The following is an 18,723-nucleotide window of genomic DNA, read 5'->3' as shown; positions in this document are numbered from 1 at the left end:
TTCGACACCCCTGCTTTAGAGGATAAGTGACTAAGTGTCAAGGATGGGATGTTTATTGGGAATTGCCCACCAGATAAACACAATGCTGAATTATATAAGGAGACAATACAGTATCCTGTCCCTTACCTCAGCCCCATCAGTGGCCTTTCAATGCTGTCTTTTTCATGGCGAGCTTACATTTTCACAGACAAACTATGGGATTTCTCTGACAGTCCAGAACTGGGAGAAACAACAGCAGAGTTCCTAAATATTGGTCATATATATTCCAGAACAGGCATGTCAAACATTAAGCCTGCAGGCAGAATCCGGCCACCATGGGGCTCCTATCAGGCCTGTGAGCAACTCAGTGTCATCTGCTTCCTTCTCCCTCTCTTGCTTCCTTCTGCATCTCAGCTTGCTTTTCCAGACTCTCTCAATTGCACGGGCACTGTAGAGCAAGAGAGCTTGCTTTGTCAGCCACTCTCAATTGTACAGCAGAGCTACTGAGCCAAGACTCTCTTCCTTCCATTGGCTGAGGCTCCTCCACCTCCTTATCCCCTTGCTACTTTGCCCAGTTCCCTCAATTGCAGGGAGAAATACAAAGCACTTTTAAGACCAACAGTTTTATTCAAGATATGAGCTTTTTTGCCTTGCTACAGAGAGAGGGTTTGTGTGTGTGTGTGTGTGTGTGTCGTTGTTGGGCTTGTTGTGATAGGGCTCCCCTGGGTTCAGCTAGGTTTACCTCCCCTTTATCACTGTATTCATGCCCTCATGATCCATTCTCCCTCAGTAGGAAAGCATGTGAACTATTCAAATGAGAAATAACAAGAAGCCAGTGAGGTGGACTAGGCTGAGACTGTGTGTCTAAACCAAGTTCACCCAGCACATTTTCTTTTATTTTTCTTTTACATTTTCCTTTTCTCTTTGAGTGATTGTGGATTTTGAACTTAGACTTCCAAGACAGTAATCTGATATTGACCACTATACATGACTGTCTCTCCATTGTTGTACTGCCTCATAGGAGTGGTAGTTATTTCTTTGGGGAAGACTACAGTTTTGTAGACAAATACATAGTCCTCAGCAGGGCTTTTTTGGTAGAAAAAGCCCAGCAGGAACTGATTTGCATATTAGGCTACACCTTCTGATGTTACCATTGTTTAACATAGGGGTTTTTGTAGAAAAAGCCCAACAGGAATTCATTTACATATTAGGCCACTCCCACTGACAATAAGCCAGCCAGAACTGTGTTCCTGTGCATTCCTGCTCAAAAAAAGTCCTGGTTCTCAGTCTGTGCCATGGTGCCTTCACATGTTCTTAGCCAGCACATGGATCAATTTATGTACAAAAGTTTACAATGACCAGCTATTCCATGTTTTCCCCTGGGTCTTAGGCTCTGAGCATTGACCATGAGATTTATGTAATTAATGTCAATAAATCAAAAATAGGTTTGCAACTTACAAATAAACCCTTGAATAGCATACTCAAGATTGCTACAGCACAGACATTGTCTCCAGATTTTGATGCTATATTTTAGAGCAAGAGGTGTCAGTTATCAGAGTCTGCTAAATAAACAAAATACTGCAAGAGTACTAATGTTTTAAGCATGTTTTATTTTAAGTTTTAAAAAATCTTTAATTGTGTTTGTGCCCTTTATAAAGTTTACATCTCCACTACCTGGCATTACATTTTATGATACACATGGCCCGGCCCAACAAAGTTGCATTTATATCAGGTAACATAACAAATGAATTCAATACCTAGAACATCTTATTTGCAACATTATTCTCCGTTGGAAGTACTAGGAGACCCGGATTCATGGGGGAACTCCCTTCCCTCCATTTTTGGCAGCAGGAAGTCCAGCTGTATTGTTCTGGAGTGGGAGGAGTTTCTTCATCTCACTTCTTCCTACCTATGGAGAAGGCAGCATTTGGAGAGAGTTCTCTAAGTGCTTTTATTTTCAGAGCTGTCTTTGAAGTCCAGCATCTTGATTTACAGCATTCATCCTTATCTTCAATGATCTTCCCTATCTTGCAGAGCTTTGGCTCACAGGAGCCCAGGGGATATTCAGCTTTGCAGTGCTGCATGGAAACAGTTGAGGAACCAGAAAATGGAAATGGAGCCCTCAGCGGGATCTTCCATCCTCTAGGCTGCAGGAGGTATTATGTGCCCAGCAGAGCTTCCAGGGCCCTGATATTGGGACACTGAGCTTTTCCCAAATCATTCTCTTCTTCTCTGTTTTCTGTGAGTGAGCGGGTAAGGGACAAGATAGCAATGAGTGCCAGAGGAGGGGCATGCTTTCTTCCTGCCAGAAGGTGACCATGCCTTTCTCACCTGCACTAGAATTGTGTAAGGTGGCATCAGAACTTGATCTGGAGTACTTTGACCCACTCCCCCCAGGAATGCCAGAGGGCTTCCAGCAGTGGTTGGAATGTTTTATAGAAGGGGCTATGAGCAGAAGGGATCACAGCAGCCGCAAGCACCAGAGCTCCCCCTTCCCCCAATTGGGGGCAATCCAGTAGTAGTAAGTGCAACAAGCTGCCCTTTAGAGTTAGAGGGGAACAGGATCCACGCAAGGTCCTCACCTAGCCTGCAAAAGGCAATCCTTGATCCTTACATGCTACTCATGAGTAGACAATTCACCAAATTTGGATAATTCCCTTGTTCTTTCCAATAATAACCCTGACCTTTCTGAAGAGGAAGAAGGTTAGATCAGTGATGAGGATCTCCTCTCAAGCCCAAGAAGCCTTTTGCCACCAAGACCATCCTTCATCTTCTGCTCCTTCTGTAAAGTTCTTGAAACTTTCTACTCCTGTGGTGGATCTTCCACATCAGGAGGAAGAAATTCCTGACTTGGAGATGGTCTAGGAGGTTATGGTCAACTCTAGTAGTGGACTCTGTTATGCCCTTCTTTAAGGTATCTAGCCAGGTGCTGAGAAATGAATAGGATGAGCCTATTCAGGTTTCAGGTGGCTTAGGCTATGAAGTGTCATGCCTGCCCAGTTTCAACAAACTAACTCATATGTATCCCATTGTGGATGCTACTTTGGCCAGTGTGGTATCTGGATAACACTGCCCCATGGGCACTTTAAGAGGCTGCAGCCTGTGGGAGCAACACAGCCCTGTGCAGAGACCATGAGATCAGTGCCCTCTCTATTTAGGCTTCAGTGTCCTTGTGCCTTTTTAGCCTTTACTTCATTCCTTTGGTTGTGCAAGATGCAGATAAGGGTTTCTGATGCCCCCCCCCATTTGACCTCCTAAGGGTAGAGAAGGTCATGGCTTTTGTAACTGATACTACTTTGGTTACTATGTAGTGTGGTAAGGGCCAATGGTGCTACTATGGTCACCAGGTGAATCCTGAGGCTGAAGAATGGTGGATGGAAGCATCAGCTGAGACCATAGTGGCATCTTATTCCTTTAAGAGTGAAGGGTTATATGCTCTTGGAGGACAAGCTAGAAGGGATTCTAATTGAGACTAAACAGAAGAACAAAATTATCCCACTATCAGACCATAAAATCTCCAGGAGAGGATCCAGACATTTGGGCTGTTCCTCTGTGGTCTCTAGGACATTTTGACCTTCTAGGAGCCCCCAGGTCTAAAGCAGATTTTCCAGGAATTGCTATAAACCTTCCTACAGGTTCCAAACTAATAGGGAATACTGGACCCCCCCAAGCATAAAGTGAGATGCCCCAGTTAGAGCATCATGTTCCTTTCAGGTCCCATTGGGCCACATGATCTCTACCACTGAGATGGTCCCATGGGTGAGAATACATTTGAAAGATCTGCAGTGGCTAATTCTTCCCTGTCAGTATTAGTTAAGTGTCACTGGAAAATTCTGGTTTTAAACAAGTGAGATCATCTTAATTTGGTGGTCCAACCCCTCCAGCCCTTTGAGAGACAAATTCATTCTTCTCACCCCAAAGCTGGTGGTGATAATTGATGTCAACCTGGGGGATGGGGAGCTCACATGGAGTCAACTCATGTACAAGGGAATTGGTCTCTTTGGGGTCATTCCAAGCCAAGAAATTAGCCATAGTTGTGAACCTTTTCCTCGGTCCTTCATCATTTTACCTTCAACCATCGAATCCTCATTTGTGGGCATCTGGACCAACAACATGTTGGCGAAGGCCCATGTGTACACACAGGGAGGCACCAGATTGAGAAGCCTTTAGAGTAAGCTTCAAGGGTCATGAGGTGGTCAGAATTTCAACTACAAAGCATAAGAGCAGATCACATTCAGGGCTTGGCAATCAGGGAAGTAGACTGGCTTCCCAAATCAGTTCTGAACCCAAACGAAGAGTCTCTGAAGACATTAGTCTGCAGCCAGTACCTGTGAGATGAATGCCTTCCTCCAGTCCTGGCCAGAGGGTTTTCTCTATGCGTTTCCTCCAATACCAGCTGTACATCGATGCCTTTGCAAGGTGAAGGAACTGGGTGCACAAGTTGTTGGTGTTGCTCCCTTTTTTGGCCCAGAAGGACAGGTGCTCTTGTGGATCAAAAACTGGCTTAGTAATAGGAAGCAGAGAGTGAGTATAAATGGGCAGTCTTCGCAGTGGAGGATGGTAAGCAGTGGGGTGCCGCAGGGCTCGGTACTGGGTCCCATGCTCTTTAACTTGTTCATAAATGATTTAGAGTTCGGAGTGAGCAGTGAAGTGGCCAAGTTTGCGGATGACACTAAATTGTTCAGGGTGGTGAGAACCAGAGAGGATTGTGAGGAACTCCAAAGGGATCTGTTGAGGCTGGGTGAGTGGGCGTCAACGTGGCAGATGCGGTTCAATGTGGCCAAGTGCAAAGTAATGCACATTGGGGCCAAGAATCCCAGCTACAAATACAAGTTGATGGGGTGTGAACTGGCAGAGACGGACCAACAGAGAGATCTTGGGGTCATGGTGGATAGCTCACTGAAAATGTCAAGACAGTGTGCATCTGCAATAAAAAAGGCCAACGCCATGCTGGGAATTATTAGGAAGGGGATTGAAAACAAATCAGCCAGTATCATAATGCCCCTGTATAAATCGATGGTGCGGTCTCATTTGGAGTACTGTGTGCAGTTCTGGTCGCCGCACCTCAAAAAGGATATTATAGCATTGGAGAAAGTCCAGAGAAGGGCAACTAGAATGATTAAAGGGCTGGAGCACTTTCCCTATGAAGAAAGGTTGAAACGCTTGGGACTCTTTAGCTTGGAGAAACGTCGACTGCGGGGTGACATGATAGAGGTTTACAAGATAATGCATGGGATGGAGAAAGTAGAGAAAGAAGTACTTTTCTCCCTTTCTCACAATACAAGAACTCGTGGGCATTCGATGAAATTGCTGAGCAGAAAGGTTAAAACGGATAAAAGGAAGTACTTCTTCACCCAAAGGGTGATTAACATGTGGAATTCACTGCCACAGGAGGTGGTGGCGGCCACAAGTATAGCCACCTTCAAGAGGGGTTTAGATAAAAATATGGAGCACAGGTCCATCAGTGGCTATTAGCCACAGTGTATGTGTGTATATAAAATTTTTTGCCACTGTGTGACACAGAGTGTTGGACTTGATAGGCCGTTGGCCTGATCCAACATGGCTTCTCTTATGTTCTTATGGTTCCTGAGTCTGGTGTGTCTGCTCAAAGGGGAACCCTGAATTTTTCCAATTTCAGTGGTCCTTCTGAAGCAGGGGCCAATTGTTCTTCAAGTCCTGGGAGTTTCAAGTTAACTGCCTGGTTCTTGATCACTGATCCTAAATCATTTACTGCTCTCAGACAAAATGATTCAAAGTGTTCTAACTGCCAGTGGTTATGTTCACTTCTAGAGTCTTTGATGTTTTCATGGCAGGCCTCCAGTGCTGGTGCACTGATAGTTGTGTGGAGAATTTGAACCCAGCTCTGAAGGACATATTTATTGCCTTTCTTACAGAACAGCTTAACAATGACCTATGCCCCAGTACTTTAAAGAGAGGATTGACAGTTCTAGCTACCACTCTACCAGAGTGATGGTCACCCAATCCCCTCACATTTGCTGATTAAGAGATTTTTTGGGGGGATAGGGAGCATCTCCTTTCCCTTTTTCCTACAGTACACAGATTTCCAGCATGGAGGCTTAATTTGGCCATTTGAATTGCTTCTTGAGGTTCTTTGAAGGCAATGATGTTAAAGAGCTTCTTCCTGGTCTTGGTGACTTCAGCCCATAAAGTCTTAGAAATAGGAGCCCTCTCTATAAAAAAGGAATTGTGTGTGTTCCATCAGGACATGGTGGTTTTTGTGACTGACCAAGATTAACTTGCATGTTCCATATATCTGAGATCTTCCTACCTTTGCCCTAATCCATCACACCAAAAAGAGTAGGGATAGCTACTCTATATGTCTGTTGGGCTCTTTGCATATATATATTTTAGAGCTAAACAGTGGCATAGGTCTTATTTGCTCTTGGGGGCATTGGTCACCCCAGAAAGGTTAAGAGGATAACCAAGACTACATTGAGTATGTGGCTGAAGCAATACATCCTATTAACTAAAGATGGAGCCAAGTTCCCTCCCCTCAAGAATATTCAGAATGATTCGCTCGGAGGAAAGCCACTTCCACAGCCCTGGAAGACTGTATTTCTATGGAGGAGATAAGTAAAGTGATTATTTGGCCCAGTCATACCTTCATACACCCTATAAGGTAGTCAAGTGGACATCTCTGGATACAGCCCTTGGCCACTGAGTCCTTCTGCAGATAGTGCAAGAGGATTAAGGGTGCTGAGGTTTTTGTACCCACCCACCCTGAGGACAGTATGCTTTGTTATATCCCTACACATCTGGGTCTCCTAGTCCTTCCAAAGGAGATTGGCACATTAGTACTTTCCGTGAAAGTCCATTCTCCTTGGAAGTGACTAGGGGACTTGGGCCCAAATACCCCCCTAAAGAGGGAAATGAAACATAGAGGTGCAGAAGGACAGAGATGTTGTAGAAAAAGGGAATTTCCTTGATCGAGTGATTGACCTAGTTGTTAGTCTGGGTTGGATTGTGTTGCTGCATTTGCTAAATTTTTCAGATTACTTGTGTGCCAGGAGACCTACCGAAGTTTCTGGACTGTAGGGGAGATGGGGGAACTACTGCCCTCCAGAACAATAAAGCTGGACTTCTTGCTGCCAAAAGTAGAGGGAGGGGAGTTCCTCACACATCTAGGTCTCCTAGTCACTTCCAAGGAGAATGAACCTTCACAGTAAGTACCAATGTGCCAATCTGAATGGTAGCTGCTACCAAAATGTGTTTTAATTGAATTATTTTTATAATTTTAACTGTGCTTCTTAATTGCTTAAATGTTTTAATGTTTTCTTAATTTGCTGCCTTGTGAACCAAGTGGAAAGGCAGCATAATAATAGTTCAAATAAATAAATAAAACAGAACTGTTTCCCAATGTAAATTCTGTGTCTGATGGCCAACTACAATTAACACTGCAACACTTAACTAGTAAGTCTCCTCCACCTCTGTGTCCCAAAGCCAGGCAAGCCCAGTGTCACCTGGGCTGAGGGAACTGGTGTCTGTTGAGTGGCTGAGTAGTGTTTCCTTCCACTAGTTAGTAATTCATTGTTGAAAAAGGGGAGAAATTAATCCACAGGAACAATAGTTGCAATTATACAATATAGGATTTGCTGTTTTTGGAGTGTTCTTTAATAAGTGGTTTCAGTTCAAAAGAGGGATTTAATAGAAATCTAAATGCATCAGAAAGTATTTAGATCTCTGAAAACCAGAACCAAGCTGACATGACAAAAGAAGAATTTAAATCATCTGTGAACATACGTGTACATATTTATTTAGTACATTTTTATACTGTACTTCTTCCATGCACATTACGGTGATATACATTGTTTTCCACTTCTCTAACTTCATAATAACCCTGTGGCATGGTCCAGACTTAGAGTAACCCAGCAAATTTCTCTTTGGATTCCCTTGGAGTATGGATTTCCTTGGAGTATGGATTTGGGTTTCCTAGATCCTAGTCTGATACTCTAACTGCTACAGTCACGGACTGCAACACAAGCCAAGACTTTTCAGGTCATTCTGTATAAAAAATTTTTAGTACCAGAGCCTTAGCTAGAACGCTGGGGGTAAAGTGTAGATGACTGGGGAAGGCAATGGCAAACCACCCCGTAAAAAATCTGCCATGAAAATGTTGTGATGCAACATTACCCCAGAGTTGGAAGCGACTGATCCTTGCATAGGGGACTACCTTTACCTTTACATTGTAAAAGTACATTTTCTTTTTAATTTTTCATGTGTGTGTGTCTGCACCTGGAAGTCATGTCAACCTCTGGTGACTGACTCCTACCGGGGGCCTGGAGGATATTCAGGGAGATGACCGAATAAGCCTGCTCCTGCCTCCTGACTGGGTATTTCAGGACAATCTTCCATCCAAGTACTAACCACAGTCGACTTTGCTTAGCTTCTGAGATCTGATGAGATCGAGCTTGCCTGGGCTATCCAGGTCAGGGCAAAAGTACAATTATGTTGATACTTTGCAAGCACATTTTTATTTTATCTAAAAACTTATTTTAAATATCTGATTACCTATGGAGTCCCAATGAGCACTTCTAAAATATGGAATTATTTTCATTTTAATAGTATTGTTTTATTGCTGGTTAAGATAGTTTCCTAACTGTAAATAGAACCTTCCTGTATTTTTTTTTCAGGAGCTGAAGAAAGCAATAATGGCAGATATGGTGCAGTTAGGGAAGGAAAGCGGACTTTATTCATTTGAACAGGTAAACCATGAACATGAGTGTCTTTGATTATTAGAATCAGATTGAACAACCTCTTTATGATGTATAGGGAGGTATTTTAGCATGCATCATACAATTGTCCTTGTACATTATTCCATTTTGTGGTTAGAGTGATGGCTACCTTTTTATGTGTATTGAAATACCTGTGCCTATTAAAAATGTATGAAAGTATTGTTCATTAAAGTTCCATTATGACAGATAATATGATGAATGTTTAAAATACCATTCTACTCCAGCTGAGAACAGTATTGGGAAGTCAGCTCAGGCCCTTAATTACCATTCTTGCAGTTGACCTGGAAAATACAGCTTTTCTTCTTGTTCTTCATGCATAGCGTAATCTCCTCTTGAAGTGTACATAGATACTTTTGAAACAGAACTATAGATGTCCAATTGGGAAAGGTTGAAATGGACAAATGTAGTATGCTCTCCCCCCACACACACACACCATATACACAACAAAGATACTCAGAACAAATCCTGATTTGTGTAATCATAGATATAATAAAAGCTGAACGTGTTAGCTCGATCCTCAGTTTTTATTAGAAGATGTGGCTACTACAGGAGTGGCCTTGCACTCTGTCTGTCACCACTCCCCCCTGTTATTGTGTAGCCTCTCTGTGACCCGCCTACTGCTGGCCCTGTCAGGCCAGAAAGCTACTGACCTTTGAGCGAGACAGTTCTCTACTGAGAGGTTCTCCTGGTGCCTTACTGATTACTACTGCCCCTCCTCAATCCATTTCCCCCCTCAACAACACTGCCTCTGTTTTGCTGCCTCCAACTAACACTCACTGCCAAAGTTGCACTTACCCAGTACACACACACCGCCCCTACTGTTCGGGAGGTGAGGTGTGTGTGTGTGTGTGTGTGGGTATATATATATATATTCTTAAAGAGGCAGTGGTCCGTCCCCTCTTAAAAAACCATCAGCAGACCCGGCCATATTGGCGAACTATCGGCCGGTGTCAAACCTTCCCTTTCTGGGTAAGGTCATAGAGCGGGCAGTGGCGATTCAGCTGCAGGGATTCCTGGAGGACACTTCCGCACTGGATCCATTCCAGTCCGGCTTTAGGCCAGGTCACGGGACGGAGACAGTTCTGGTCGCTCTCATAGATGACCTTATGCAACATCTGGATCAGGGCGGCTCTGCGGTGCTGTTATTATTAGATCTGTCGGCCGCTGTTGACACGGTTGCCCATCAGCTACTGACTAGCCGCCTCGCCGATGTGGGGATTCGGGGATCTGCCTTACAGTGGCTGACCTCCTTTCTCCAAGATCGGGGACAAAGGGTGGTGATAGGAGAGGAAGCATCCCAGAGGCACTCTCTTAGTTGTGGGGTGCCGCAGGGAGCGGTCCTATCCCCGTTGCTATTTAACATCTATATGCGCCCCCTTGCCCAGATTGTCAGGAGGTATGGACTGGGCTGCCATCAATATGCAGATGACACCCAGCTCTATCTATTGATGGGTGGCCAGTCTGACTGTACCCCGGAAAATCTAGACCTGGCGTTACAAGCCGTGGCTTCTTGGCTCAGGCTGAGTCGGCTGAAATTGAATCCGACGAAGACGTAGGTTCTCTACCTGGGTCGGGGTGGTCCGGGGAGAGAGATCCAGCTGCCGGCTCTTGACAGGGCACCACTGATACCGGTCCCTAAGGTCAAGAGCTTAGGCGTGCTTCTTGAGTCCTCCCTTACAATGGAGGCTCAGGTGGCAGCCACTGTTAGATCTGCCTTCTTTCATCTTCGGCAAGCGCGGCAGCTGGCTCCTTACCTGGAGCGCAACGACTTAGCGACGGTAATCCATGCTACGGTCACCTCAAGAATAGATCACTGTAATGCTCTTTACATGGGGCTACCCTTGATGCTAACCCGGAGACCACAACTAGTGCAGAACGTTGCGGCACGGCTGTTAATGGGGCTGCCGCGACGGGAGCACATTCAGCCAGTGCTGAGAGAGCTGCACTGGTTGCCGTTGTGTTCCGAGTTCGCTTCAAGGTGTTGGTATTAACCTTTAAAGCCCTCTATGGTCAGGGACCTGCCTATCTACGGGACTGCCTTTCCCCATATATCCCCCAGAGAGCACTGCAATCAGGGACAAAAAATCTGTTGGCTGTCCCTGGCCCAAAAGAAGCCAGGCTATGTATAACGAGATCCAGGGCTTTTTCGGTGGCAGCATCAGAACTTTGGAACACCCTCCCAGAAGCTATAAGGGCCCTGTGGGATTTGTCTGCGTTCCGCAGGGCCTGTAAGACCAAATTGTTCAAACAGGCTGTTTGATTGAAAAAAGGCTGCCACTGGACATCCTACAGAATGCTGGCGATCTTGGTCAAGAAGTCAATACTGCCTATACTGGACTGAAATAGCGCTATAGAATAGTTTTAAAGTTAATATATGTAAATTATGGTTTTATATGTTTTATTGGATTGATTGTTTTTATAATGTTGTAAGCCGCCCTGAGTCCGCTTGCGGAGAGGGCGGGATATAAATGGGAAGTAATAAATAATAAATAAATATTTATAAATATGCCAGAAACACCTCCTTGTGGAACAATATTCCACCTCTTCATTTACAGCACAGTCTGTGGTTGAATCCAGTGTGCACTAATATCATGTGGCAAACTCTGACAGAAAACAGTTAAATCTCTTCAACAGGCAGAAAAGGAATGTTCCATCACATGAGATGGGGGGGAGGGGGAAGTTCAGCACCAGAGAAACTATATTCTATACTCTCTATACTCAAGCCCTGCAAATAGTCTTCACTCTTTCTATTCAAATTAGGCTACAGTGGGCTGCTTGCTTTAAGAGGCAGGAAGCCATTTGAAGGCTCCTTTTCACTCTCCCACCAGCACCTGCAAGTGGGAGGTGGTGAAAGGCAGGCTTCTAATGGCTGCCTATCTTCCTGCCCGTCTTCCTGTCATTTCTCTGTCTCCCTGTCTTCCTTCCTTTCCCTTTATTTTATTCCTTTCTCCCAAACTTTAATATAACGCTTACTTTATTCATTCCTCTCATTCTTTCTTTGTCTCTCTCTGTCTTCAGCTGTTTCTACACTTGGCAGAAGATTCTCTCTCAGTGCTCATTTTAAAGCGATCATCTACATTGCATATTGTCTTCATTTCTGTCTTGCTTTGCATTTTCCAGTGTCATCTACACTCAGTTTGTTGAATGGGAATCGAAAACAGTTTCACTCAGAAGTTGCCCCTCACTTTACAAGAGTACTTTTGAACAGGAGTTCTCCTGAACATCCAAATTTAAGGTCATAATTGTAGAACTTTCCCTCTGTTTTCAAACTCCTCCCCAGAGTCCATTCCCAAATTTCATCATTGGCTTGCGAGAACACTGATTCAGAAAGTTGCTAGGTGCTCTGCTCAGAGGCATGTTGGCATGTGCTCTCCTCTGAGTAGGGCTTCCCTTGCAAGGAAAACCCACCTTGGAGGAGAACACGCCCCGCCCAGCTACTCTCACCTTTAAAGTAAAAGGAGGCAGGTGGGGCATCAGTGCACCTTCTCTGAGCTGGGCTTTCCTTGGAAGGGAGGCCCAACTCAGAGGAGAACACACCTGCTCGGCTGCTCTTGCCTTCAAGGTGATAGCAGGTGGGCAGGGCATTGGCACGGTTTCTCTGAGTGCAACTCAGAGGAGAATGCCTCCGCAATGCACTCTTGGAGGTGCTTCACACCTTCAAGAGTGCACTGTACAGGCCTGGCTCAGCCAGAGCCTTCCCAGCCCTCCTTCCATGCCACAACACCTGCTCTCCCCACAAGTGGGAGTGTAGCAGCAGGGTAGGCGTGGGGAGGACGCGGGGCAGGTGCTGGCCTGAGGCACCCAAGGCCCTAGCACTCGGCCTGCCCGCATCCTGGGCAGACAAAAGAGGCAGTGGTGACATGTGCACCTCTCAGAGGCTGCCTTCCTTTGCAAACAAACACAGCCTTCGAGTGGCAGAGAGGTACCCCACCTTACCCTTCACCTGCCTGGGTTCTGGGCAGACGAAATAAATGGTGCGCGGCAGCAATGTGTGCACCGCCATAAGAGGTGGGGGGTCCTTGCCTGAGGCAGCAGGACCCATGGCTGGCACAGTGAACCTCGCTTATGTGGCACCCCTTCCCTGCTACTCGGCTGAGAGCGGTTGGACAGTGTGTTTGCTGCACTCTCCACTGAGCCCAGCTTCCCTCACAAGGGAAGCTGTCCTCAGAGGAGAATGCACTCTGCTCAGCTGCTCTCGCCTTGAAAGTGAGAGCAGCCAAGCAGGCTGTGCTCTTCTCCTCCAAACTCAGAGGAGAAGAGTACGCCTGGCCTGCCCGGATGCTCTCGCCTTCATGCAAGAGTAGCCGGATGGGGTGCCTTCTTTTCCTCTGAGCTTGGCTTCCCTTGCAAGGAGAAAGAGGCAGTGTATGGCAGCAATGTGCATACTGCTGTGCGGGGGGCAGGGTCTTTGCCTGAGGCAGCATATCTCTCCTGCTCCAGGTTGCTGGTGACTCTGCCCACTTCTCCTCCCCCCTCCTGGAATAAAAGCCCAGTTTCAACCCAGACCCAAAGCAAAGCCCATTTTGGGTGGTTGGGAGTTTGTGGGTGGTTTCAAACTGGAAAACTGATGCGTCTGTATCCCGAGACAAAACCCCCCTACTCAGGCAGGTCCATTTTAGAGAGCTCAGACAGCTGCTGTTGAAGCGGCAGGATCCTGGCAGCAGTCCGTGCTTTTATCTTCAGACCGCTAGCGTGGCTCAAGTACCCACCGCTGCTGAAAAGGAGGTTTTCCTAAAACAAGTCCCCCATGCGTGCGCTCACCCAGGGAAGTGCACAAGCGCACCTCATAGAGAGCTTCCTGGGGTGGGGAGGGGAGAACCTGGTGGTGCTGAAAATGGCTTGGCACGATCACACAACTCTTCTGTTCATGAGTCGCACCGGGGCCTTCAGACAGCAGGAGATAATGCAACCTGCAGCCAGTTCACGGGGGAACTACCGGGAAGATCCAGGTAGCTTTTAAAGGTGAATAAGAGATGTCTGAGGATGGGGTGAGAACGTGTTGGGCCTGGAGGGCAGATGTGGTTGTGTGAACGTGGTCATTTAAATGGAGTGGAAGGTGTTCCTGGGTTGGGCCGGATCGCTAGTCTGAAAGCACCCAGTGTGTTACAGCAGCAACTTGACTGGGGTTTCAAACCACCACCACCTATGACTGGGCAATCTTGAAAAGACAGCTGAATTTAATCTCCAACCTCTGGGAGGGGTGAGGCGTGCAGACTTCCTTCCTTCTTTTGCAAATGTAGATGTAAAACGCCACAAAAGGTGAGGAGCAAAGTTTTAAATGTGGAAGCATTTTGAATTATGCGAGTTTGTAGCAGCCGGATTTAGTGCTCACTAGATCTGGAGCAAAGCTGAATGGAGAAAGGGCCTTTGTCTTTTTGTTTCATTCTGTCTTCTCATTTTTCTCTCTCTCACTTCTCTTCCCCCTTCTCTTTTTCCTATCTCCCTTCTGTTCTTTCTCTCATTCTTTCTCTGTATCTCTGTCTTTCTGTCTTTTTCTTTCATTCTGGCTGCGATCACACACACTAAATAATGCACTTCCAATTAGGGTTGCCAGGTCCAAGTCAAGAAATATCTGGGAACTTTGGGGGTGGAGCCAGGAGCAAAATTATGAGAAGCATAATTGAACTCCAAAGGGAGTTGTGGCCATCACATTTAAAGGGACTGCACACCTTTAAAATGCTTTCCCTCCATTGGAAATAATGAAGGATAAGGGCACCTTCTTTTTGGGCTCATAGAACTGGACCCCCTAGTCCAATCTTTTTGAAACTTGGAGGGTGTTTTGAGGAGAGGCACTGGATGCTGAGCTGCAAATTTGATGCTTCTACCTCAAAAAACAACTCCTGTAGAGCCCCAGATACCCATGGAACAGTTCTCCATTATACCTTATGGGAATCAGTCTCCATAGGGAATAATGGAGTGCCCAGCAAACATTTCCTCCCCCCCCCCCCCGGCTTTCTGATGACCCTGAAATGGTGGTAAGGCCTCTAAACCATGGCCCTGTCCCCAATTTGAGATTGGCAACCCAACTTTCAATCTGTTTTCAATGCACTTTCCAACTGGATTTTACTGTGTGAACTGATGAAATCCAAATGGAAAGTGCTTCGCAACTTGATTGAAACTTCATTATTTAACATGTGTGATTGCAGCCTCTGTCTGTCTACCTTCCTTCCACTTCTCTTTTTCTCACTCTTTGCTCTTCTCCCTGCCGTTCTTTCTCTGTCTCTCTCTCTCTCTTTCATTCTTCCTTTCTTCTTGCCACCTACACATTCATTACCCTCCTCCCAAATAGTTCCTACAACGGGCTTTACCACTAGTCTCAAATAATGTTGCATTGTGTTTCTGCCATTGTAAGAATCACTACTAATGGTATATCTGTAATATTGCAATAATACCTTAAATTTGTTAGCATGCTTGTATGCATTAAGGTTTATTAGAGACTCTTGTAAGTAGGATTCTGGATAATGTAGTTTGCTTCTTTTCCAAAACTGAAATTCTGTCTGGGAAACTAGATTGTTCTTTCTGTAACCTTTATGTGATGCCACCTATTAATCGGTTAATCTACTACTTCATTTGGCATTATTCTTGAGGTTAGGGAAGTAGAAACTCATAGTAGAAAGTGTTGTCACTATTGATCTCTGCATTATGTTTTTAAACCATTTCCCATGTTTAGGAGCACTTTTCTGTATGTTCCTTGAGTATCAGGAATTAATCAAGGCAGTCATCAGTCTAAATCCCTGACAGGTTATATGGGATGTGGCAAAGAAACAGGACTAAAGAAGAAGCATCAGCATATCCTCCTTATCTTATATTTTTAACATTTAGTACGTGGAGTCTGGCTCTCAGAGCAGAAGTATAAATCTGCCATGTTAATTTCTGTCACAGAATCACCATGCGCCAAATCACTCTCTGTGCCAAAGCTCATATTTTAAAATACATGTAATATCCATGTTCCACACAGACCACAGAATCCCTAAGTCTCAAACTACATGTTACGATTTGTACTGTTTAGTGTTGGGGCTAAGTCTCTATTCAAGGGACAGGTCTTTTTTTCCCTCCACGCAGTTGGCAATGCAAGCAGAAAGGATCCTGCATTCCTTCTCACTGTGCCTTCTGTTGCCTGCAGCCTGACAATACGTTTCTTCTGTCTACCTATCAGACATAGTATGCTCCTCAGTGACATGATCTGAAACATCCATACATTGGTTGCTTTGAGTTTAACTGTATTTTATTGATTTTGGACTACCACAGCTCCAAATTACTTTTCATGCTATTAAAGCCACTGTGACACTGTTAGCAGCATGGGTACCTGACACCTCTGAAAACCAAAATAAGAATAGTATCAAAATGTGTTCTCAATAATTACACAAGCCTTTCTGAGGACAAAACCTTTTTAGTCATACGAGGCAAAAGATTTACAGAGGTGGGTTGCTATTGTCTGCCTCTGTGCAGAAACCCTGGACTTTTTTTGGTGGTCACTCATCCAGTACTAACCAGGGCTGAGCCTGCTTAGCTTCCAAGATCTGATCAGACTGGGCTAGCCTATAGGTAAGGATAGTCTATATTAAACTAATTTCTAGACTTTGTATTTAGCAAAAATCAAATTCATTAAAGTATTTCTGGGATTAATACTTTGAAAAAAATTCTTACATAAATCCTTCTTCTGAATTACATCAGTGTTCCCCACATATGAAAAAGTATTCTGAGCAGCCAGTATATATTGTGGGGCTATATACATTTTTAGGAGCCCCGTAGCGCAGAGTGGTAAGCTGCAGTACTGCAGTCCAAGCTCTGCTCATGATCTGAGTTTGATCCTGGCAGAAGCTGGGTTCAGGTAGCCAGCTCAAGGTTGACTCAATCTTCCATCCTTCCAAGGTCAGTAAAATGAGTGCCCAACTTGCTGGGGGTAAAGTGTAGATGACTGGGGAAGGCGATTGTAAACCATCCCGTAAAAAGTCTGCCATGAAAACGTCGTGATGTGACGTCACCCCAGAGTTTGAAACGACTAGTGCTTGCACAGGGGACCACCTTTACCTTTTATATACATTTTTAATATTAAAACATATTTGGCAATCTTTAGAGCTATAATGAGTGAAAAAAATGACCATTTTCTTGTTTGGTTATTTCTGCAGTTTCAAAGCATGCATAATTGAAGGGTGGGAGGATCTCAGGATTTCCTGTGACATAATTCTAGAACTCTTTTGCTGTTGAAAAATTAATTTCAGAGCTATTTATAAAATATGTGAGTGTGCGTCATTATATACCAAATGAAAAGAAGGATCATTTTATTTCTTCCGGGTTCTTATATGAGAGAGTATAGCTAAATTGAAAAAACAATGGAAATTAGAGTTGAGAGAGCCTGAGTTCTCTACTGACTGAAGGCAAGTTAATGTGTAGAATAGAAACAGCCTGCAGAATGAGAACGCAGAGAAACCCAGAAAAAGTAAAAGTTGCATTCTGTGGCCTTGTCAAAAACCCAATATGTTGGGAAAATATAGCCTGAATCTAAGATAGAGAGGTGAATGCATGGGATTCTTGTAGAAGTGGGCTCATAGGAGGAGGAGAAACGCGCATTAACCCATGTGTTATGCTTGGATTATTGCATGTCTGAATACCATAATTTAGCCATGCCACTCAGTTCAACATTACAGTGCTTTCAAGAACACACGTGTTTTTTTTTGTTATTTATTTTCAGGTTAAAGCTATTTACATCCACTCTGAAGTGTTCTCTGTACAAAATGGCTTGTTGACACCTACATTGAAAGCTAGGAGACCAGAGCTGAGAGAATACTTCAAGAAACAGATAGAAGAGCTTTATTCAAGCATCTCCATCTGACACCACTGGAAAGGTCTTCAGAATAATGGACTCTAGTGATATTAGAATAATACTGCAAAGTGAAAAGCCAGAAGGATGCAGTTGAAATAAATCCGCACCTGCCCTTTTCATGTGAACTTTCTGTTGTCTGAAGACACCATCACTGAGTAATTCCTTTATCATCTAGTTCTAGTTCCTCTCATTGTAATGGATGCTCTAGAAGATTGCTTAAAAAATACTGGACAATCATTAAGCTCTCTACATTCTACTCAAAGTATTTTACATTTACATTTGTTATTAATGCCCACAGAAACGCCCTAGTAAATGGGAAGGTAAAGCAGATTGGATCTGCCTATTTTATATTACACCATGTGAACTCGTGATTGAGTAATATGATGTTGAAGGTTTTCAGATGTCTCTGTGGATGGTTAATATTATGAACTCTTTAGAAATAAGAAGTTCTTGCCCTGGTTCACAGAGTTGCCATTGCATGCTCATACATTTCCCTGTGCTTGTCTAGGCTTCCATTCCAGTTGCAGTTGAGTGGATATATGGCCAAGAACTCACTGCCACTGAACTCTTCCAGGAGACATCAGACAGAGAATAGTTGTCTACCTCAAATGTCCTTTTGATGAATGATCAAACCCAGATCTAGAACTGAAAACTGAAAATGTTGATTGTTCTTAAAGAGGCAGCTGTTATGCTCTACAAAACATAAATTGAATTTAGTTTGATTGATCAATTCATGAAAGTAAATTGATTTCAAACATACTTTATATTAGACCTAATGGGGCAGACTGGATTAATACTCAAATGTAATTAAGATAAATATTTTAGGAACTTGTAGCCCTTGAATTCTTAGAATTTCTTAAGGAGGATATCTCTATTGCTAGACATACAGATATTGGGGGTTATCAAGGCATTTATAGGACTGTGGGTTTTACCTTTAGGGAATTTGTGTTGTGGCAGCTATCAGATATTTGCAATACTGAATGACAGCTAGATATTGCATAAATTTACCGCTGTACTCTTAATATTTCATTCCAACCATATTAAGAGAAGAATTGGGGCTTCCTGTTTTGCACCATTTCAAAACCAGGAAAGATTCCAAGTCTCAACAGCTAGCTTACTGGCTGGATGCATTACTAGCTGTTAGAGTGTAGCGCATAGCTCCTTCAT

General features: G+C 44.3%; 1 protein-coding gene across 4 annotated transcripts in view; it reads left to right on the top strand.

Moving 5' to 3' along the window:
• ACSL6 (acyl-CoA synthetase long chain family member 6) overlaps positions 1-17,905 on the top strand; it is a 160,406-nt gene extending 142,501 nt beyond the window's left edge. For all 4 annotated transcript variants that reach the window (XM_060240478.1, XM_060240479.1, XM_060240481.1 and 1 more), the window contains 2 exons: positions 8,631-8,702; positions 17,425-17,905. In XM_060240478.1, coding sequence (XP_060096461.1) covers positions 8,631-8,702; positions 17,425-17,565 — 213 coding nt within the window. In that variant the 3' untranslated portion in view covers positions 17,566-17,905. The remainder of the gene's footprint in view (positions 1-8,630; positions 8,703-17,424) is intronic.
• Positions 17,906-18,723: the final 818 nt, after the last annotated feature.

Source organism: Heteronotia binoei, chromosome 5 (genome assembly GCF_032191835.1).
Source record: "Heteronotia binoei isolate CCM8104 ecotype False Entrance Well chromosome 5, APGP_CSIRO_Hbin_v1, whole genome shotgun sequence".
Taxonomy (NCBI): domain Eukaryota; kingdom Metazoa; phylum Chordata; class Lepidosauria; order Squamata; family Gekkonidae; genus Heteronotia; species Heteronotia binoei.
Note: the sequence above shows the minus strand (reverse complement) of the source record. Positions and strands in the feature narration are given on the sequence as shown.